The sequence below is a fragment of the Vulpes vulpes genome, chromosome 5 (assembly GCF_048418805.1).
Source record: "Vulpes vulpes isolate BD-2025 chromosome 5, VulVul3, whole genome shotgun sequence".
Classification (NCBI taxonomy): domain Eukaryota; kingdom Metazoa; phylum Chordata; class Mammalia; order Carnivora; family Canidae; genus Vulpes; species Vulpes vulpes.
The window spans coordinates 61,528,080-61,550,210 of record NC_132784.1 but is presented as its reverse complement, the minus strand read 5'-3'; the positions used below and the strand labels follow the sequence as shown (position 1 = coordinate 61,550,210).

The following is a 22,131-nucleotide window of genomic DNA, read 5'->3' as shown; positions in this document are numbered from 1 at the left end:
TTTTATTTTTTTAAAAAACATTTATTTATTCATGAGAGACACAGAGAGAGGCAGAGACACAGACAGAGGGAGAAGCAGGCTCCATGCAGGGAGCCTGACATGGGACTCGATCCCAGGTCTCCAGGATCACACTCTGGGCTGAAGGCAGCACTAAACCGGTGAGCCACCTGGGCTGCCCAAAATATTAAAATTTTAAATGAAGATAGGATCAGTATCAGTGCTGTGTTGAACGGTATTGGAGCCTTTGGCAAAAGGAACAATTAGTAGTAGTCAACCTGTCTTTATTAAAATGTTGATATTTTGTTCATTGTGAACTTTTTGCATTCACTCTTACTTTTTTTTTAAGTAATTGCATTAAACTATTATCTTGATTGCTGAGTTTTTCGGCACTTCTCTGAATTTTGTGCCTGGTGAAGGCCTCCCTCACCTCACCCTAGTTCTGGCCCTGGAACAGGGTCAGTCACCCGCTCTTGAAGAGTTATCATGAAGCATCAGTGAGTAATACAGGACCTGGGGATTGTCGTTCTGAGATATTAACTGATGCTCCACTGTGGACAACTTTCAACATATCCATTCCCATCAGCCAGACACTAAGTTGGCTTCCTATATTCCAGCTCTCCAAGGGAAATCAGAACAAAGAGTCAATTCCTTGGCTTTGAGTTGCAAAAGAGGCTTTGAAACCCAGAGTTCAGACTCTAGCCATGCCAGAGCTGGGTTGAGAGAGACACATTTTTTGAAGGTCCAAAAGCTTGGCTTTGAACTTGGAGAGAAGAGAGCTAATGCTATAAGCCCTAGAGTGGGGAAACGTGTCATCACAGGAGCTTGGATCCCACCCAAAAAGAGATAAAGTCTTAACTGGTAGGTGAAAAAGAAGAGGCAGAACAACACCCCTACAGATGGACAGCCTGTCATGGAGTTTGGGCACCACCTGCTCTGGACTGAGGCAGAAGGTGGCATGAAAAACATCCCAGGTACCCATAGGGGACACCAGGGCAGAAGGAATCTGTCCTTTCCTCGTGACATGTGGCCTAAGAATGCAAGAGGCCTCCCATAAACCCCCCCTGCTTCTATGGAAAAGCCTCAATAGAGTAGAAATTAAGGTGAGCTAGCCTCTCCCCTGAATCCTTTACGCTCCCCTATATCATGAAGGAGAACATCCAGAAGTTTCTGCACCTCTGGGATGGACTTGGGGTGCTTGACAGCAGCTGATGAACCTGGAGGGGCTGCCTATGTGCTCCAGCTGGAGGGTTGTTTGCATTACCCTGGCAACCAGAGGTCAGAGGGTCATAGTTTCTTCCAGGAGAACACATTGTGGATTGACCACAACCTATGAAGATCACACATCTGGGGACGCCTGAGTGGCTCAGCAGTTGAGCATCTGCCTTCAGCTCAGGGCGTGATCCTGGAGACCCAGGATCAAGTCCCGCATCGGGCTCCCTGCATGGAGCCTGCTTCTCCCTCTGCCTGTGTCTCTGCCTCTCTCTCTGTGTGTCTTATGAATAAATAAATAAGATCTTTAAAAAAAAAAGATCACACATCTGAGGGGGGTTCCACATAGATAGATGCCTCTCCCCCAAGAGCAAGCTCCACACCATCCTAGGGAGAAGGACTTGAAAGGGAAGAGGGGCAGAACTCCTGATTTCATGGGATTTGAGTCTTGAATGAATAATTTAAATTCAAATGGGATGAGGAAGTTGGTGGATGTCTTTGTTAAGTTCAGGTACAGAATGACCAGCGTACATTCCTGAGCTCCTGATGTGTCCATGAAATCCACAGTGGCTGTGCACACAGCTGAGCAGCTGCTGCTGTGCACCCTGCAAGCTGGATGCAGATGTAGGACCTGGGAGCCACCCATCAGAAGCACCCACCCCTGATGTGGAATTGGCAATGAGAGACACAGAGCAGAACCGACTGAGCAGGATCCCTTCCAAGGCTGGGTGGGGGCAAGGGGCAGCAGGACTAGTGTCCAGTGGCCAGTGGTGGGGGAGACATGCCCAGGCTCATGGGACAATTGTGGTCACCATCTTTGGCTGGATAGCCTCTCAGCTTTGCTCTCAGTTCTACCTGAAGATCTGTGAGCTCTGAAATCCTTTTAATAAATTCCTCTTCTGCTTACATCAGCTAAAGTCTGTTGCTTGCAAAGAGCTCTGACCGCTACCCCATGTGATCAGACTTCAGCCTGAGAACAGTAGGAGAGCCACATGATCACAGTGGAGGGTCCACTGTCCCATGCCACAGGGTCTTTACTGTGACACTTGGGAGTGCCCACACTGCCAGGTGCCTTGTAGATGCTCAGAATTCAGTTTGCCTAAGTTCTTCAGAACTAGCCTCCCAGCCCTGGTGCCAGAGCCCTCCGGGAGAACGTGGCTCTGCTGCAAGTCTCTTACCATAGAGACTGTACCTTGTCATTGAGGCCATAGTAAGGATGCTGGGGTCCAGAGCCCCTTAGTGTCTCCTAAATACCACTCCTGGTATGCTGAAGCATCTCACCCAGTCTCTCTCTCTCAGTGGGCTAGACTGATGCCTCTCTGACCTGTCCTTTTACCTGGGGACCTCAGAAGACACACACTCACACTCACAGACATCCCTTCTTCAGGAAAAGAAAACAAAGCACCCTGTTTTGCTAACTGCCAATGCGATGACTGGCTCTCCTAGGGAAGCTTCTGGACCCCCACTGATGCCTGCTCAAGAGCCCCATTTCAGCGATGTGATGATGGGAAAGACCTTTGTTTAGAGCACAGACACCTGAGTATGAGCACACCAAGCTGTGTGGCTTTGGAGGGTGCTTCATCTCTGGCCCAGATTAACTGGTGATCACAAAGGTCTTTCCAGGAGTGAAGTTTGATGATCCCAAGAACTTCCCTGGCAGAGCCCTGTCTGTAGCAGCGTCTCTTGAGATGCACAGAGTATCTCAGTGCCTGGGAGGCCCAGCAGACTGTCCTCTGACCTTGAACTGAGGCCTTCAGTGGGAGGAATCTCCTGGATCTGACTCCTCCTCTACCCTTGCATATTTGGCTCTTCGGAAAATTTCCAGGAGAATGGGTGGCCTTCCAGATGGTCAGAGAGGAAGTGGAGATCAGATTTTCATCTTCAGGCCTTCCATCTGTCTGGGTGTGGCAAACCCACCATCCTCCCCATGCAGGCTTCCTGCTACCCTCCATACATACACACTGGGGCCTCCAGGTCCACAGACAGATGCCTTTCCTCAGCTGGCCAGCTGTCAAGTCCATGAGCTGGTGGCACCACATGACCTGGGCCAGATGGTACCTGTCAACATCAGCTGCCACAACGCTGTGACAGGCAGCAGTCTCACATGCGTCTGTGTGCATCAGAAGTGGGGCCCAAGAGCACAGCATTCAGATTTCTCCCCATCCTGCTGTCCCATGAGCCCCCGGGGCTCCACACCCCCACACCACTGCTGTCAGTGCAGCCCCCACCTGTGTCCCCAAAACTTCCCCCGGAGGGAGCCCCCTCCGTGTTCTTGCTGAAAAGAGGAAGACCCACGGAATATTCCCAGCACCCAGCAGGCTGTGGGGGCTTAATAAAGCTAATCATTGTCATTGTACACCTCAGAACAGTTTTCAAAGTATCTGTGGGGAGGAGGAACAGCTTTTGGTAGCAGCTACGATCAGCACCCACTCACCTCCACGCCCCAAGCCTGGCTTCTAGGTGAAGGCAGAGGCAGGCTGCTTCCAGGAGAACCTGACAGAAGTTGGCTTCGGAGACATGACAGGGCAGCCTTGGCCTCTAGGCCATGGATTACCTTACCCAGGAGGGTACTGCTCCCAGGCAAGGGTCCTGAGGAGGCCTGTCTGGGGCGAAGCAGGAGACAAAGGCCAGGCCCTGTGACTATCTCAGGTCCCCACTCCTACCTGGGCCTCTGTTGCCTCTGCTCCAGCATCAAGGCAGCCACCAGTCTCCAGCTGAGCACTTTATACCCATCATCTTATTTCACCCCAGGCTTGGGTCCTGCTATTCACGGCAGCTCAGACTGGTCTGAGGGCCTCCACAGCTGGAGGCAGGAGGCAGCCTCGGGTGTGGAAAGCCAGGAGTGATCCCAGGCGGTCTGACTCCAGAGCGCAGGGAGAAGAAAGGACACTGGGTGGATGCTGGCTGGGGCCAGACCAAGGACTCGAGTCTCAGAAGGGCAAGGGGATGGGGCCCACAGTATCCATGTCCCCACTTACCTGGCAGCACAGGGTGGGAGTGACAGGCCAGAGGCCTTCACTTCCATGGGGTTTCAGTAACCTGAGTGGTCACAGGATGGGAAGTTTCCCTCCCTCCTGTCATGGGAACACAGAGGGGATTGCACAGACCCTGTCTTGGTCTCAGGGGTTTGTGGGGGTCAAGGTTGGGATGTGAGGCCCTTGGGACCCTACAAGAGAGTGTGGCTGGGGTTGGTCAGAGGCTGGGCATGATGTGAGAACAAGAGGGCACATACAGAGAGAAGGGGTGCCCTGGAGGCTTGAAGCACAGGGTCCTGTGGGGTCACAGCTGTGACATCCAGACAAGTGGGGGTGGGCACAGCAGGGCCTCAGCTGCCAGCCTGTGCATGTGCAGGGAGCCTGCATGGCTGACTTCCTGTGGCCAAGGCTGGTGACACCTAGAAGCCCAAATCTGGGGCTTCCTTCCTTCCTTCTGTTGTTTCCTCCCTCCTTCCCTCCCTGTCTCCCTCCCTCTCTCCCTCCTTCCTTCCTTCTTTCTTTCCTTCTCTAATATTTACTCAACAACTGCAAATGTGCCAAGCACTGTCTGGGCTTTGGAGTCGCAGCTGTGAACAAGACAGACATGTGCCTTGTTGAGTCCCATAGCCGGGGAGGAGGACAGACCTCCTCCTGGTGGTAGTCAAGACCCCTGAAACCTAGCCAAGTCCCATTCCCCGTGGGGTTGCCCACCTCACAGCCTTACTTGTCCCCTGCCCCCTGGCATCCTGCCAAGCCTTAAGCTGGCCCCTGTACTGAGTCCTCACCTGCAGCTTGGCTTTCTTCAGCGCCCACAACTGACCATGCTGCCCATTTCAAGGTCTGGCTCACACCTGCCCTCTCCCACAGGGCCTGCCCTAACTCAGTGGGGTGGTCAGAGGTCAGGAAGGCAGGTGTGACTTGGAGGCGACTCCCAACCCCACCAAGCAGGAGTTCCAGAACTGCCTAAGATAGGCATTGGCCCCTCCCAGCTCCCTTTCCTGCTCCCACGTGCCCTGGGTCACTGGGTCTTCACACAGTCCCTTGGGTTGGGGCCCAGGATCCAAACAGGTAGGCGAGGTTGGGCTGCCAGGAAAGAGGCCACAGGGGACAAAGGCAGGGGCTAAAGGAAAGAAAGGGTGTTGCTCAGCCCCACCTTCCCCTCCGGTGGGGTCCCTCCAACTCAGGATACATCATGGGGCAGCCCAGCTCACATGGCCTGGAAACAGGGTGTAGGACAATGGGAGGGGGAGGGGACTGAGAAAGGCTGTATGAGGCTCCTGTGTCCCTGACACCCTATCCTCTACTGAGCCAGACAGAGGAGAGGTGAGCAGAAACATGAGCTATAACAAGACAGTGGTGGAAGGACATGGAGACGTCAAGTGGGGTGTGCGTGTCTGTCTGTCTGTCTGTCCTGTCTCTGTATGTCTGCTTGGGTGTGTCTAAGCATGTTGCTGTATCTGCAGGTCTGCCTCTGTGTGTGTGTATCTGTACAGACCAGCATTTGAGTGTTTATGCGAAGATCTGCGCATCTGTGTATGTTTGCATTTGTCTATGTGTGTGTTGCATTGTATGTGCTCAAGTGGGGGCATTTATGTGTCCAAATGGATTAGTGTGCACACATCTCCAGGAGTCTGTGTCCATCTTTACTTGTGTGTGTGTGTGTGTGTGTGTGTGACTGCAGGGGAGGGGCTGGTTGATCCCCTGCCCCTGCCCCAGCTCATCGTGGCCAGGCCACTGTTGGGACCTGGCCCAGTGGGCAGATCTCTGGATCTCTCACTGGGTAACTCACCCATAGTGCTGCAGGCCACGGAGCAGCAGGAGCCACCCACGGTCTGTGGGGCTGTCACTGGGTCCTGAGTCTGGCTGGGATTGCAACCGAGAGACTCTATGTCCCCTGCTTCCCCCTCCTCCAGGGCTGGAAGCCAGCTGGAGCCACCCACATCCCACATGGAGCCCCAGCCAGGCCGAGCGAGGACAGCCCCCAGGCCTGCCGTTCAAGAAGCCTGGTACACCTGGGCCCCGGGGCCAGCAGCACTGCTCCACAAACACCCACTGGGGCGGGGGGCAGGAAAGCAGCTAGACCACTGCTGCCCCTCTGCAGGCAGGCTGGCCTGGAAGGTGCTGAAGACATCTCAGCCTTGGGTGGCTGCTGCCTCTCTGCCCATAGGACCTCAAGCAACTCGTGGGATCTCTCTGGGTCCAGGTTCCCCTTTATAAAATGCAGAGCTGGCACCGGCAGCGCCGCAGCATACAGTTGTGTAGTTGTACACTGTGTAAATGCACCCGGTAGAGGTGACGGAAGACATTGAGAGGCAGCCCAGGTTCTGCCTTGTAGGCCGAGGCCCTGGTGTCTGGCTGCAGCATCTGGAAGAAGGGATGCATCCTTCCCACAAGAAGTTTACTCTTTAGATACTCTGCTTGGGGGGAGGGCGATGCCTTGTTTAATTCTCACAAAAGGGTTTCTCTAACACCAGCCCTTTCAACCAGCCCCCACCCCTGCCTGTGTCAGTGTCCAGGTGTCCATCCATCACAGACCCTTGTCAGTCTGTCTCTGGAGAGGGATCTCTGTGAGTGCCTGCCCCTCTGTCCTCTTTCTCCTTTAAACCATCAACATGGGACCCAGAAGGACCCTGGAAGTACCACTCTGATCCCTCTGCCCCCATTTTATAGAACAGAACACTGATGGGACACCTGGGTGGCTCAGCGGTTGAGCATCTGCCTTTTGGCTCAGGGCGTGATCCTGGTCCCAGGATCAAGTCCCATGTCAGGCTTCCTCCGGGGAGCCTGCTTCTCTCTCCCTGTGTCTCTGTCTCTCTCTCTGTATCTCTCATAAATAAATAAATAAATAAATAAATAAATAAATAAACAAATAAATAAATAAATAAATACTGAGTCCCCTCGAGCTCCCTTTGCTCTCCTCTACCCCCCTCTACCACTCCCCACTCTGTCCCCCCTGCTTCCTGCCAGGGCTTCCTGCCTTCCCCAGCACAGGCTGTAGGAGACCCCCTGACAGGAGAGGAATCTACATCTTTGTCCACATGTCATGGTGAGTCCAGCTGGACCTCCCTGACTCCAAAAGTGGCCCCGGCCCCTCCACTCCTGCACTCTTGCCCTACTACCCCCTCTTTTTCCCAGGTCCCCTTGCCAGTGACTAGACACCCTGGTCCACTTCATGGCTCTTTATTTCATTAGGAAAGTAGCCAGGGGAGTCCCAGCAGGGCAGGATGGGGATGGGACAGTAGTTGGCTCCTGTCTGTTGGGTTAGCAAACCTGTGAGGAACAGAGATGTGGCCTGAGGGTTTCCAGGGTGGTTCTCACTCCCCCACCCCAACAGGCCCTCATCTCCCAGCCCTGGCTCTGAGGCTGGGGACCTAGCAGGGCTTGCTTGCCCCAAGGCCCATGCAGGGAGCCCCTTACCCAGCCTCGGGTTCAGTTTGGTGTTGTGAAGCGGCTGCTATGAGGCTCAGCTCGGTAGAAGGGGTCTGCAGAGATCAGGGGTCTGCAGAGAGGAGAGGGGAGCAGGTGAGGGGGACGTGGGGCAAGGTTGGATCTTCCCTCTGCCTGCCCCTCCCCTGGGGCAGCCCTCAGCGAGGTCAGCCAAGCCGCAAACATTTTTTGCCTGACAACTCTGGGCCATTGTCTTAGAAATGCCATTTTTGAGGAACTGAATTGAGCAGAAAGGAGTCAGAGTGGAGCAGAACCACTGTGTCCTCTGCCTTGTTTCCACCCGCCCTGCAGCCTGGCAGGGAGCAGGTGTGGAGCAGGCCTCTGGGACAGGAATGAGGCACAGGCGTGTAGGGGGCAGCCCTGCAGAGGAAGGGGGCACTGGGGAGCCCAGGGGAGGAGCAGGAAAAGCAGCAAACAAGCCAGAGAGAGGGAATGGGCCTCTCGGACGGCCAGGGAGAAGCCTATGCCACAAAGGACAGAGTAGGAGGGAGGGCCGGCTACCTGCCCACGTGGGGGTGCAGGCGCCGAAGGCTCTCCATGCGGTTGGGAGTGGGCTCCATGCGGGTGACTGGCTGGTTGAGGGCATAGCCTCCAGGCTTCTGAGGCTGGATGCCACCTCGAGTCCAGCCTTCTCGGTCCAGACCCTTGGGCATATTCTCAAAGTACCTGCAGCAAAGCAGAGGGTGGGGGGGATGCCGGCTGTCCGCTGGTCTCTGCCCATCTCTGCAGCCTCTGCCCTTCTTGGGCAGGAAGCTTGGCTCCAGCAGAGCACAGGTGGCCTCAGATCCTCCTGCCTTCCTGATGGCCTCCCTGATCGTGCCTGTGCTGCGCCTTCTGCCAGGCACTCCCTGAGCCCCCCTCCCTTTGCGGACCCTCCCCGGGAAGCCCATCCTGGCTCTGCCTGCCACCCCACCCCACCCCCCGCCCTCCACCCCCCACCCCCCACCCCCCACCCCTGAGCTACATGGGCCTGCCTGGTGCTGTGCCAGCCTGCACTCTGGAGCAGAAAGGACTGCTTGTGGGCCACCTTCCTCTCTGGCCTGTGAACTTCTCAGGGGTGAGGAGGGGAGACCCTGTCTCATTCATTTCTCTCTAGGCATTCCACTTGGCTTCTGTTTTGCTGCTATTCACTGAGCACTGGGCTGGGCTCTGAAAGGGCCAAGCCGAGTAAGATGTGGGCCTTGCCCTTGTGTTTATGAAGGGGGCGTTGCACAGAGAGAAACAAGGGCCGGAGCTGCACTGCCTGACACCTGGCAGGAGCTCCAGAAAGCCGAGGGGCTGGTGGGAGAAGGACCCCATAGACGTGGCTGGGGCTGAGGGTCTGCCAGAGCCACAGGAGGGGGCTTTGCCTAGGGAGCTGCAGGGACACAGTTGTCCCCTGAAACCCCGCAGAGTCTCTGTGCCTCCCCCTCGCTCCTCATGGGAAGTAGAGCAGCCATGTGTGTCATGCCTCTGCGGCGTGGCTCGGCGCCACTTCTCCCATCTGAACCTCAAGGTCCCCATCCCAAAGAGGGAGGCTAGCTCCAAGGATAGAGGCAACTTGGGAGACCAAGGAGTTGGGAGCCAGTGTGGAACAGGTGACACATGCTGACAGATGACAGAGTAATTAATTATACCTTCTTTAGCCCACTCCTATAACACCGTCCCCATCCAGTCCTGGCCCAGGGAGCCCTTCCCATGGTTCTAGGGCCACTTCCTCCTGGAAGTCCTCCTGGAGGCTCGGCAAAGAGCTTACTTTCTGGGGACAGATGACTCCACCATGGGATCCTACCATGGACTGCACAGAATATCTTAGCAGATGCCTACTGTACCACCCTGATCCCCTTCAGCCCCATTTTTCTTCCCCTGCCCACCAGCCTGGGCATCAGTGGCCTGCACAGAATCAGAGAGAAGCACACAGGAAGGCGGGCTGCCCTTGGGCTGCTGGAGCTTGCTTTCCTAGCAAGGAAGTGCCTGGGATTTTTAGGACAGCCCGTGGGGACAGCCGTTAATTAATGACAGATGGATGTGAGGGTATCAGGACCCTAGCTCTCTCCCCTCAACTGGGATCGTTCTGAGTTGTGTGATTGCACTGTTTTCTAGAGTCTCCCTTGGGGCATCTGGTTAATAACATGCTGGCTTTGGGCTGCCTTCCCTTCCCCACTCAACTTTCCAGCTTCCCCACACTCCCCAGGAAGAGGCTTACACTCAAATCCTTGGCTCTGGGGCTGCTTCTGGGGGAACACACATTAATTCAGTGTTGGTCTATTTCACAGGCTCTGAGCTCATCACTTGTCTCAGAGTCTGTCTGTAAAATGCATGCCAGCTTCCCAGCCCTGGATTTGGATGGGGAAGGGGGTGCTCACCCTTGGTTGTAGGTGCTCAGGTACCGATTATCCATGTCGGGATCATAGGGGCTCCGGACGTAGCTGGGGTTGTTAAGGCTGTACCCCGTGGACTCCTGCACAAGAGGTATGGAGGGGACTTGTCAGGTCCAGAGCAGGTGGGAGATTTGGCCCCAGGAGAGCGGGGGTGCTGGGCACCCCAGCCTCACCTTGTTCCCCACGGTCTCCCGGCCCAGCAGGGCAATGTTTGTCTGTTGTACCCGCTGTGGGGGCTGGAACTGCCGGTGGCTCATGCTGCTAGGTTCTGGGCTTGAAGGCAACACCTGCAGGGAATGGAGCCACAAGAAAGGTGATGAGTGGCCAGGATGAGGCAGCTGGGACAGAGGGAGGGCAGGCAGAGGCACATGTGGCCCTAACTTGCCTCCAGTCCCTGGACCTCGTCCTTCCCTCTCCAGGCACACAGAATTCCCTGGTTCAAAGACACCCATCACTTGCCAGTAACTAGGCCTTCGCCCCTCTCCTGGGGGGGGGGGGGTGCAAATCTCCTGATTCTTCCCATCCTTCAACAACCAAATGCCACTGCGTCCAAGGAAACTCCCTGCCCCCTCCCATGGGAGTGCTGCTGTTCTGAGAGGCCACCCAAAAGGCCACTCACCCTGAGGTTCAGCATCCTCTCATTCACTCGGCTATAGCCCGTCTCCCGCTCGGATCCTCTGGCCAACACAGGCAGGAACTCGTCCCCCTAGGGCATCAGAGCAGCCGCTGGCACCAGAGCATGCTTCCTCCTCCCGCGGCCTTCCGGGTGCTGTCCTAACGGCCGCGCAGAAGGACCCTGGGCTGTGGGGTCAGATAGCCTTCCACACCACCACCACCCCGGGCTCAGCTTACATGAGGGTGGGTCATGGGGAGGAAGTCGGACCTGGCGACACTCCTGCCAGGTAGGAAGATCTGGAAAGAGGACCGCAGAGACGTGTCAGCCCAGCAGAGGCAGCCGCCCCGTGTCCTGAGCGCAAAGGAGGGCTCACTGCAAGTGGGCATAATTGGGGTAACAGAGGATAGGGAAGAGTCTAGGGAGAAACAGTGCTGAGAACCAGCAGGCCAGGGCTCTTGTCCAAACTCTGGATAACCTTGGCTCTGCCTCTTCTCCTCTTTGGACCTCAGTCTTCTCATCCATAAGCTGGTGTGGCTGGACCAAAGCAGTGGTTTTTATCCACACTTCATCTATTTGAACACAGGGCTCTGCAGCTCATATTTTGCAAAAAAACAGAAGTCACCCTGAGATGCTAGTGGCCCCAACCTGACTTACTGGGTCCCCAGGGAGGGTTTGGGAGGGCGGCTGGAAGACAATGGGGTTCTTGGGGGACTCTTCAGTGAAGCCAGTCTCTTCCTTGGCGCCAATTGATTTCTTCTGCAAGAGATCTGCAAAAGACATACCCCTTTGCTGCACCCCTGCCCTGACCCTGGCCACCGGCCCAACCACATGGCCCCCAAAGGCTCAGCATCCCTGCCAGTGCGGAAGGAGCTGGCCCCAAGGATCTGGACACCTGAACTATAGGATCGTGGGCAGCAGGAAGACTTCAGAGTCCAGGACAGAAAACAAGACAGGAAAAGAGAAGAGGAGAGGCAAAGAAAGGGCAGGGACTGGCAGCTGTGGTCAGGACCAACAGCCCTCCTAAGCCAGTGACTTGTTTTTTTTGGGGTCGGCACTAAGGCACAGGTCCCCAGGCTGCCTCTACATCCTTTTTCTTCCACTGGTGCCCTCTTTGTCATCTGCCAGCTCTGTCTGGAACCCCCAGTGTCTCTCCCCATGGTCAGGGGTAGGAGAGTATAGTGGGAGGGAGGCATGAGCTCAGACATGTGCCTACCTGGCTGGTTGGGAGGCTCCTTGAGATACTTGGAGTTATACTCAGAGGTCATGAATCGCGGGCCCTGGAACATAGAAGGAAGAGGGATGGGGCCCACAGGGTAGACCAGGGCCCAGGGGGCAGCTCCTCAGTCATCTGTGCTCCGGGTAGACCTGTGCAATACAGTCTGCAAAGGGAGGGCCAGTACAGCACCCCAGCACTCACCCCTCTCTGACAGGGCAGCAGAGCGCCATATATTCCACCAGGAGGACGCAGTGGGACATGACAATGAAGCCCATCACATCCCACACTGGACTCCTTGTAATAAACTTGGGACCTAGGGACCCAGACAAGGCAGGGGCCCAATGCAAGGAGAGAAGCTATGGGAATAAAATGCTCACATCACACTTCACCACCCAAAGCTTGGGGAGCCTGGATGGGTGAGGGGAGAGAAGGGGCCTCTGGGCTTCAATCCTAAAACATGGGTAAGGAAGCCCGTCACGAGCACTTGGATGCTTTCTTGGAAACACCAAGTCCCATTGGCTCTCCCCAGCTTTTCTAGGTATGTTGAGCCCACATTTGGTTGGCTTCTTGGGTGAGTCGGAGCAGTACCTATCTCTAGGAGGGGAAGGAGGTGGGTCGGCCCCTCTGCCCAGCTCACAGCCCTTACTGGGGGCTGCCTACTCACATGTCCAGCGTTCTCCCACTCCAGCGAGCCCTTGCCCTGCTGCTGGTGGAGCAGGGGCATGTCCTTGGGCTCCAGCCCTGTGATGGCCTGCGCCCCATAGTCCTGGGTATCAAAATGGACCTTCCTGACCTGGGAGGAGGAAATGGCCAATCACACTCCAGGTGAGGGGGTGGCAGTCACTTCTTGACTCTGCTTCTGCCCTTGACCCCTACAGAGTACCTGTAGCCTGAGGGGTCCTTTTACAGGAAAGTCAGGTCCTGTCTCTCCTCTGCTCAGAGCCCTGCAATCTTCTTACTGCACTTGGAGTGGAATCCCATGGCCTGACAGTGACCCACAAGGACCTTAGCTCCTCACTTGGCTCCAGCCACCCACTTCCTCACTGTTCTTTGTCACATCAGATACTGGCACCTCAGGGTCTTTGCACTTGCTGTCTGCACTTCCTGGAACCCTCTTTCTCTCACATGGCTACATTTAGAGAACACTAACCTCCCTTGGGTCTTTGACTAATGTCTCCACAGCCAGCTCTTTCCCCACCCTCCTGGCTTGTAGCTGCAACCATTTCAATGCAACTTCACCCCTTGCCTCTTCCCTGTTGAATTTTTCCCCAGGACTTAGCACCTTCATATATAGATTTCAGAACATATTGCTTGAATGAATGAATGAATGAATGAATGAATGAGTGGAGTGACTTAGTATCCATTCTGCTGCTGCTGCTGATGACAATGATCATAATGATGATAGAAAGGAAGATAGGGATGACGATGACAAAAGTGACTGTGACATTGATGGTGAGGATGTCCTGTGGGCTTGGGGATGTGGATGGGATACTGGAGACCATGGGACGGGGTTGGGGTTAGGGTTGTGGTTGGGATGGGAGTCAGGGTGGTGGAGGTGATGGCAGCAACAGGGACAGGGATAAAAGTGGAGGGAAGGTGACGGTGCAGATGAGGATGGGGACAGAGGTGATACGGGGAGTAGGCTCCCAGCCTGCATATGGCTCCTCTGTGCCCAGGCAGCTCAGCCTTGACCAACTCTTGGCAGTGCAGCTCCACCCTGCTGGAGGGATCCTCACGCTCCTTCCTCCACCCCAGCTTTGGGTTCCCCCTCTCTTGGCCCTAGCCCAGCACTGACCTCTTTAGTAGGGGTCGTGGTGCTGGGCTTTTCCCGAGAGTAGCCAGAGTTGGTTTGGTGCATGTTCCAGGGCAGTGGGTATTTGCCATCAGGCACCTCCAGGGGGCGGTAACTCTGATTGGTCACCGACTGGAAATTGTGGCGGACCTGTTCCCTGAGGGTGAGGCGGGAGAGGACCCATTACCAGGGCCACCTGGAGGCTACAGTGCCCTCAAACCTCCCACAGATGCCTCAGGAGTCTGCCTCCCTTGGGGCCCCAGGCGAGCACTGTGACCCGAGTGCCCCAGGGCCCCAGACCTGGGCCAGGCCAGGTTCTGGGTCTGCATGCAAGGAGCCTGCAGTCGGTCGGATGAGCTCCCATGAGAGCTAAGTTTCAGCAGGGGGCAGGGAGGGAGAAGGGTTTGCAGAGACTGTACCCCATGGCTGGGTTGTCCAGGGCATCGAGATTGGCATGGTAGGAGACCACAGGCCGGTAATTGGATCTGTAGCCTGTGCCTTCGTGACTGCCCACGCGGGGCTTGAACTCCTCCCGACCTGCCAGAGAGGAAGCCAGGAGACAGGACAGGGCCATGGGGCAGCGGACTGGAAGAACAGTCAGCAGGACTTCCCAGGCAGGGCTAGCAAACCTCCCAGAGGCCCCCAGGTCCTCAGGATGGAGAAGGCATAGAGCCAGGGGCTGGAACACAAGCCTGGCCCTTGGACACTGTGGCAGCAAGAAGTGGAAATGACAGGGTAGACACAAGGTCAGTGTGGCAGAATCACGGATGGGGCAGCGGGACAAACCCAGCCTGCCAGCACAAGCGTGGGCACGGGCCTCGGGAGGCTCAGGGGATGGATCACTTCAGTGCTGGGGTCCCTCTGACTGTGACAGGCCAGAGGGGCTGCTCCTCACTCAGCAGGAGGGCCTCCCTGCATCCTGCCGGTGTCCTGGGATGGCTCCTGCACAAAGATGCCCTCACCATAGGCTGTACAGTAGCTGGTGGCATAGAATTTCAGGGGATCCGTGCAGCCCCCCGAACTCATCTTCACATAAGGGGAGACAACCCCCAAGGGGAGTTTCCCCATCATGATGCCGTGGGGCAGGGCCCGGGGGTCGCCTAGGAAGGAAGCACCAGGAACCCCATTAGTTCAGGGGCCCAAAGACCCTGAGTCTGTCTCAGGCCCAGGCTACAGAGGCCACGGAAGCGAAGCTCGAATCCCACCCAGCCAGTTCCTTCCCCTTGGCCTGTCCCTCTCCACCAAGATACCCACACCCCAGACTAAAGGAAGGACTGATCATTGTCAACACACAACTCCTCTAACTCATCCCACCTTCCCCTCCACCTTATTATCTCCCCAGTTTATGGCCGAGAAAGTAAGATTCCAAGTGATGAAGGATTAGCTCATAATTGGCACTAGAGCCAGGATTCAGGTCCAGGGTATCTGTCTCCCAGCTCCTGATCTTAATCCCCTCATGGCCTCCTCTGGGGGCTGAATAGACCAACACCCTCCCATCTGGCAATTCCTAGCCTCGCCAGCTCTGGAGCTCACTCCCAACCTCAGGCTCCTTGTCTCTCCCTCAGCTCCTGGGCCTGCCCTCCTGGGTGGGGGGCCCAACCACAGCCGGCCCCACCCTCACCTGCCCTCTGCTGTGGCTCTGAGGTCTGGCGAGAGAGGCTGTAGGAGGCAGCTGCTCCAGACAAGCCCAGGCCCTCTGGGAGGTGGCCAGGCCAGGAGAAACAGTGTGTCGCCTAGCAACTGGTGCCTAGCAACAGCGTCCCCACGCCTCTGAAGGCCTTCTAGGGCCAGGGCCCACTGAGAGGCTGACCTGGCGGGGATGAGGGCAGCTGCCCAGGCAAGGTCCTGTGTTCCCGGCCCCTGCCCCAGTTGTCGGCTTCCCAAGGACCGGGCTGGGCAGAGCTGCTGTGTGAGTGACAACAAATAAAAGATAATCTCGAACAATCACTCCCACTTATTAAGTATCCACTTCTCAGCAGACACTTTACATCCTTTACGGGCAGTCTTCTGAGTGGCTCCTCCGGGTGGCTATTATTATCCTCTTCTCACATGGGGAACACGAGGCTCACACTAGCAGTGTCTTGACTGGCCAGAGATCTCGAAAACATAAAGAGAGGAGCCAAGACTCAAACATGGGTGGGCCCCGATCCCACTGTAACAGCCTCTGGGTGAGTGATCCTGTTTCCTGTGTCCTGCTGGAGCCAGATTGGTGCTGAGGTCTTCCACACACATTGTTACCTCAGACAATCCCCCCAGCCACCCTGTGAACAGGGCACTGTGATCACAAGGCCCACAAGCCCCAGCAGCTGCGAGTGGCTCAAGGCTAATGGGTCCCTGTTGATGAGGGGCCCAGCCTCTTCTGGCCCCCAATCCCTCCTCTCCACCTAGGACTGCAACAGCACCTGCCTTGTGGGGCTGAGTGGATTCAGCTCTTGGGTTTTTCAAGACTGCTGTTCTCAGCCTATTTTGCAGATGGCAAAGGTGAGGCCCAAGGACACTGCCCAGGCCTCAGAGTCAGTGAAGGATTCAAATGGGAGTGATCCAGCTCATGGCCCCTGCTCCCCCTGTGCTGGCCCATTTGCTCCACAGGAGCTTTAAGGCATATAAGATGTCTAACCGCTGGATCTCTGGGGAACAGAGTGGGAGTGGGGAGCCCTGATATGTAGCATTGGCCACATTTCTGTGCTCCCATCATGGCTGCTTTCAAACTACCAAGGCAAGGTCACCAAGCAGGGAGCTGGTAAGTCATACTCAGCCTCTCTGGAGCCCCCACTATGTAGACTTTGCACCATATGGATCCAATAGTCAGAAGTGACCTCAAGACCATGGATGACAAACAAGGAGGTGATGACCTTGAAGTCTTTGTTACCTTTGTTTTTAATATAATTTAATAAATTGTAAGTTTATATAATTTGATTTTTTAAGGTTTTATTTATTTGATGGAGACAGAGAGAGTATAAGTAGGGGGAGAGGCAGGCAGAGGGAGAGGGAGAAGCACACATCCCACTGAGCAGGAAGCCCAACACAGGGCTCGATCCCAGGACCTCGGGATCACGACCAGAGCTAGAGGCAGATGCTTCACCGACTGAGCCACCCAGACGTCCCTATAATTTGATTTTTACCAATGGCAGAATTTAACAACCAGTTCACAAATTTCCTGGAGGTATTGCCTTCAACTTTCACGAGCTGGTGTGAGTCGGCTCCAGAGCACCCCAACTCCTAGGGGAAAGCAAAATGTGGATGAAGAGGGTACCCAGGGAAGGGGGGGACCACCCGCCCAGGAGATGCCCTTGCTGCCCTCAGCCTGAAAAGCCTGGGCCTGCCAGGGACAGAGCTTGTGGCCACACCTGACCCCCACAGAGAGGCCCTGGGCTCAGAGATGCATAGAAAAGTGGTTCCATGCAAGAGCTCAGACTCTGAAGCTCTATCACACAATAACTAAGATTCCATGTGTGTGACTTATGCCTCAGTTTCCCTTACTGGAAAATGATTCCTACCAACAGCGTGGTGGTACACATAAAGCCCTTGAAATACTCTGCTCAGTGTCTAGCAGGTGGAGAGGATGGAGGGCTCGCCACCTGGAGGGCCCCTCAAGGGCAAAGATGGGTAGCGCCGGCATGCTGGGGACGGTGATGGGTCCAGGTGCCTGGAGCACTGTGTGGGAAGGCACTCAGCTGGGAGAGGTTGTCCAGGTTTTCCTTTCAGCAGCTGGAGGTGGTGAAAAGTTTGAAATAGCCGGCAGCGCTATGGCAAACTCTTGAGCTGCTGAAGACAGCCTGGGCTGAAGCCCATAGAGGATGGGGAGAAACTCTGGAAGGTGTCCATTCCCAGACTCAACTGCCATTAAGTCTGGGCTCCCAGGGGCTCATCATGGGGTTTGTTTTTTGGTTTTGTTTTGTTTGTTTGTTTGGGGGTTTTTTGCTGTGCGGCGACACCCAGCGGTAATCACGGGGAACTGCAGGAGATGCCGCAGGTGTAGCCTCCTGAGGCTGCAATAGCAAACTCTATTGGGCTGTATTTGGTAGCAGGCACCGTTCTAAGTGCTTCACATGTATCAACACACTCAAACCTCACCACAGTGAGGTGTGTTCCCTTGGGGTGGGGGATAGTGTCAGCATCTGCATTTTACAGATGAGGAAACTGAGACACCAAGAGGCTGCGTAAGTCGTCTGGGGTCACACGGCTAAGGGGGAAGGGGCTGTTATTTGAATCCAGGCTGGCACTGAGGGCAAGCTGGTGGCTGCTCTGATGTTGCCTCCTGGGTTGAACTGAAGGTTCTCCAAGCTATTTTCAAAATCTGAGCTTTGATGGCTCAGTTTTCTTTTTAGAAGTCTGTGCCTCCCTTCTCCTTGCCCGTACTTCACTCCTTGGTTGGTGCTGGGCACCTCAGGGTGAAAAGCCACAGAAGAAAGGTTTAAAATCATCCAAATGGCAGAGATGACTAAGAAGTGAGAAATGGGCCTCTGGGGTGCAGCTGAGCGGGAGGGTGGGGTGGTGGGGAGAGGGGACTTGGTTATCCTTTTTTAAAAATTGTAAAATACACATAAAGTTTACTACTTCAACCATTTTAAAGTGCACCATTCTGTGGCATTGACTCTGTTCATGATATTGCATGACAATCACCAGTGTCCATCTCCAGAATTTTTTCATCTCCCCAGAAACCATGCCCATGAGACACTCACTCCCCACTCTCTCATCCCCCCAGGCCCTGGCACCACTGTCTTACTCTCCTCTATGAATTTGCCTGCTCTCGGGGACGCCTATAAGAGGAATTATATAGTGTTTGTCCTTTTGTGTCTGGTTTATTTCAGTTAGCATCATGTCCTCAGGGTTCATCCCCATTGTAGTAGGTATCAAAAAAAATTTTTTTTTAAAGAAAGACTGAATAGTATTCCATTGTGTGGATTTACCACATGCTATTTATCCATTCATCCATGGATGGACCGTTGGTTGTTTCCATTTTGGGTTATTGTGAATAATGCCACTATGCACACAGGCATACAAATATCTTTTTGAGGCCCTACTTTCATGTCTTCGGGGTAGATACCTAGATGTGGAACTGCTGGATCATATTAGATTTATACTTTAAAAACTTTTTTTAAAGATTTTATCTATGAGAGACACACAGAGAGACAGAGACACAGGCAGAGGGAGAAGCAGGCTCCCCACGGGGAGCCCGATGCGGGACTTGATCCCAGGACCTGGGGACCATGACCTGACGCTCAACCACTGAGCCACCCAGATATCCCTAGATTTCTACTTTGGGAGTCCCTGTGCTGGAGGCCCAGGCAGGCCCAAAGGGGATGTTGCCTGGCTTCAGGTGGGCACTGAGAAATGGCGGTGCTGGGGGCAGAGGGATTGGATCAGGTGTTGCCCCCAGGAAAAGCCTGGGTGGAGCCCTTTAGGTGAGAGGAAGGGGCAGGAGTCTCCTGTCTTGAATGAGACCAGGTCACATCCTTGCTCCTTCCTGAGCCTTTTCTAGAACATGGGTTTGAGGTCCAGCTCTGGCACAAATGGTGGTGACTTTCCCTAATTAACCACCCTTCTCTGGCCCTGGTTGCCTGTGAAAGAGGGGGCTGGGCTAGAACAGGAGGTTTGGCTTGTTCTAAGTTTGAGACGTGTTGTTTTGGCCTCAGGACTTTGGAACTGGTTCCTTCAAACAGACGGGAATGATGGTTGGCTCCACGCCTCCTCCTCCACCTCGTCGTCTGCGCTGTAGCGGTACCCCCAAGCTCATTCTCTCTTGTGGTCCTGCCTCACTACGAGAAACTGAAAGAGCCCGAGTCTGAGGGCCTACGTCTGCTCTCTCTGTCTCTGCCTTTCCTGAAAGGCAACAATTCCCTTCATGACCTGAGCACAATCTCTCCACCTCCCGCCTCGCCAGCACTACTACTTCTGGTTCATTCCCCCCGTAGGTAGACACCTCCTGGAAGAACTCGGTCATGCTTATTTGATGGCTCTTCTGTTTCCGCCCGTTCTTGTTCTTCTACCTTCTCCTCTGGGTGAACTGGGTGATCTTGCACCAGGTTTAAAAATTAATGACTCCTGGGGAAGATGAAATAACAGAGCAGAAAATCAGGATCCAATCCCAGTGCTCCAATGGGACAAAAGTATTTTCAGCAGTGACCAGCAAGGAAGTCAGGGTAGGGGTCAAGAGGAGCAAGCATTCTGGATACACAGAGATCTGGGTTCAAATCTCCAGCCCTTTCTTTCTGAGGGCTGGGCTCGTGGGCGCCCTTATCTTCTTGAAAGCTGTGTGATGAGGTCACAGTGGTGAGGGCACACAGCAGAATTCAGTGAGGCCAAGGATTCAGAAGAGACATTGAAGTACTTAAACACAGCCGGCACAGAGAAAGCACTCAGTAAGTGCTTGGGATTATTTTACATTTCCCAGACTCTCTTGAGGTAAGATAAACACAGTGTGGCCAGTTCTGGAGGACTGAGAACTGTTACTCCCAGTTGGAGGGAGTTAGAAGTGGCCATGCATGTTCCACTCTCGGTGGGTAGAGACCCCATGTTAGGACAGAGGAACTGATGGGAGCAGCCTGCGTCACTGAGTCACGGCAGGGAAGTTAGCTGCCCGGAGCATTGTGGTTTAAGCCACGCAGTCTGTGGTGCTCTGTTCCAGCAGCTCGGGCCCACTAAGCCACCTCTGTCACTGTGACCTGCAGTCTTCCAGAAGGGGCTGCTCTGCCAGGGTGAGTCCAGGCACGAGGATGACACAGCTGTCACACCAACCTCCTCACTGGCCTGACACGCACATGGTGTGAGCAAGCTGTCCGGGGCCACCATGGTCTGCGGCTAGTTGTTAACACAGCACAACTTAGCCCATTCTAACTTTGAGGCATTATCATCTTTAAACACTCTTATTTCAGGGGCACCTGGGTGGCTTAGTGGTGGAGCATCTGCCTTTGCTCAGGTTGTGATCCTGGGGTCCTGGGATTGAGTCCCACATCAGGCTGCCTGTGGGAAGCCTGTTTCTTCCTCTGCCTCTCTGTGTCTCTCATGAATAAATAAAATATGAAAAATAAAATAAAATAAACACTATTATTTTAGAATGAAGTGTAAACATTTCATCATGACATCCAAAATCTGCCCTCCTTTCTTCCAGGCCTCATTGCTAACCCTCGCGATGTGTGGAGACCACACACTGACAAGGCAAAGCCTGGGTCATTCGGTCACCCCATGAGGAGCTGCCCCATTCACACTGGACTTGGCCCAAGTGAGAAATAAACTTTGCTCTGTTAAGCCACTGAGATTTGGAGGTCTATTCATGATCATAGTCTAATCTGCCAGGTGCCTCTCTGCTCTAGCCTCACCATGAGCCATTCTGGGACTCTCCAAGCATGCCCTGCACTGTCAACAACTTTCCCCCATACAGTTGCCTGTGCCTGGAATGTCCTTCCCTGCCCTGGGCACTTACTTCCTAAAGCATAGATCTGCCTAGATCACTTCTCTGTTAATATCTCTCAGACAGTTCTTCAAGAACTATTCAGGAGATCATTCTCAAGCTGAATGAGAGGGTGTTGTTGTCAGAGATGAAAGCTATGTCATTAAGTGGTGTTGGGAGTCACAACTAGACAGCAAGGCTAGTGTGAGAGGGATTCTGGGGTACTCTGGCAGCTGTGCCCCCCCGGGCCCTCACAGTGGCCTCCAGTAGGTGCTTGGGAGGATGCAGGTGGCAGGCACCTGAGGAGCAGCATAGTGCTCCCAAAGGGGACATGCTCCGTGATGTTTTAGGATGGAGACAGACAGGTTTTTAACAATTTATAAACCAAAATTACTGGGTAATTGGAACAGTACATACAGGCAGGAGGCCAAACTCTTTTCTTACAAGAAGGCCAAACTGCAAAGGGGTTGGGAGAGCACACGTGGAGTCAGGCTGCTGGGCTGAACGTGGGACCTCTGCAGCTCACCAGCTGAGTGACCTTGGGCAGGTGGCATGGCTTTTCTGCACCTCTGATTCCCATTAAAAGTGGGATGACCAGAGAGCTTCTGCCTTTCTCTAGGAAAAGTAAGTGAGCTAAGTGAGAGGCGTGCCTTACACAATAAGCTATACATCTCGCTATTGTTAGTCTCAGTTTAAAGCTAAAAGAAGCAGGATCTTGGCTGTCCTCCTGACCAGGATACCGACCACGTGACCACGTGACCCTCTGGCCACATAGTTGACAGGCACCGTAGGTGATGGGGATGGCTGGTGTGGGTTTTCAAGCACTGAATTTATACACACATCGCCACAACAAATACTCCTGGGCGTTGACAACCAGTTTTTATGTGACAAGCTGATAAACAATTGTATTAGAAAAACAGTTAAAATCTTTTGCTCTCACCACCTACATACATATGGGCTGTTGGCATTCTTGAAGCTGGTTAATATCATGGTTTAAAAAGAGAATTGCTTTATGATGGAGAACTTTATTTTCATTTTAGATATAAATGATACTAAAAAACCAAGTAACCTTTTATGACAGACTCGTCCTTGCCAGTCTCATTTTTCTCAGTGAGGAACTTATTTT

The 22,131-nt window shown here is 54.2% G+C and overlaps 1 protein-coding gene across 1 annotated transcript; it reads right to left on the bottom strand.

Moving 5' to 3' along the window:
- Nucleotides 1-7,351: 7,351 nt before the first annotated feature.
- Nucleotides 7,352-15,317, bottom strand: SAXO4 (stabilizer of axonemal microtubules 4). Its single transcript, XM_025987437.2, has 14 exons — nt 15,237-15,317; nt 14,578-14,715; nt 14,035-14,152; nt 13,619-13,772; nt 12,488-12,616; nt 11,821-11,884; nt 11,262-11,374; nt 10,844-10,903; nt 10,611-10,697; nt 10,165-10,278; nt 9,977-10,071; nt 8,133-8,297; nt 7,602-7,683; nt 7,352-7,454 (listed from the first exon to the last, which is right to left on the bottom strand). Exons 2-13 carry the CDS (start codon nt 14,684-14,686, stop codon nt 7,614-7,616), a joined length of 1,278 nt encoding a protein of 425 aa, XP_025843222.1. The 5' UTR covers nt 14,687-14,715; nt 15,237-15,317; the 3' UTR covers nt 7,352-7,454; nt 7,602-7,613.
- Between the last annotated feature and the right edge of the window lie 6,814 nt (nt 15,318-22,131).

Excerpts from the sequence above, each read along its gene's own strand:
- SAXO4 (XM_025987437.2), bottom strand. The coding sequence starts at position 14,686 with ATGATGGGGAAACTCCCCTTGGGGGTTGTCTCCCCTTATGTGAAGATG. Across the intron at positions 13,773-14,034 it reads CTGGACAACCCAGCCATGGG|GGAACAGGTCCGCCACAATT; the intron begins GTACAGTCTCTG and ends CCTCACCCTCAG. Across the intron at positions 12,617-13,618 it reads CCACGACCCCTACTAAAGAG|GTCAGGAAGGTCCATTTTGA; the intron begins GTCAGTGCTGGG and ends TCCTCCTCCCAG.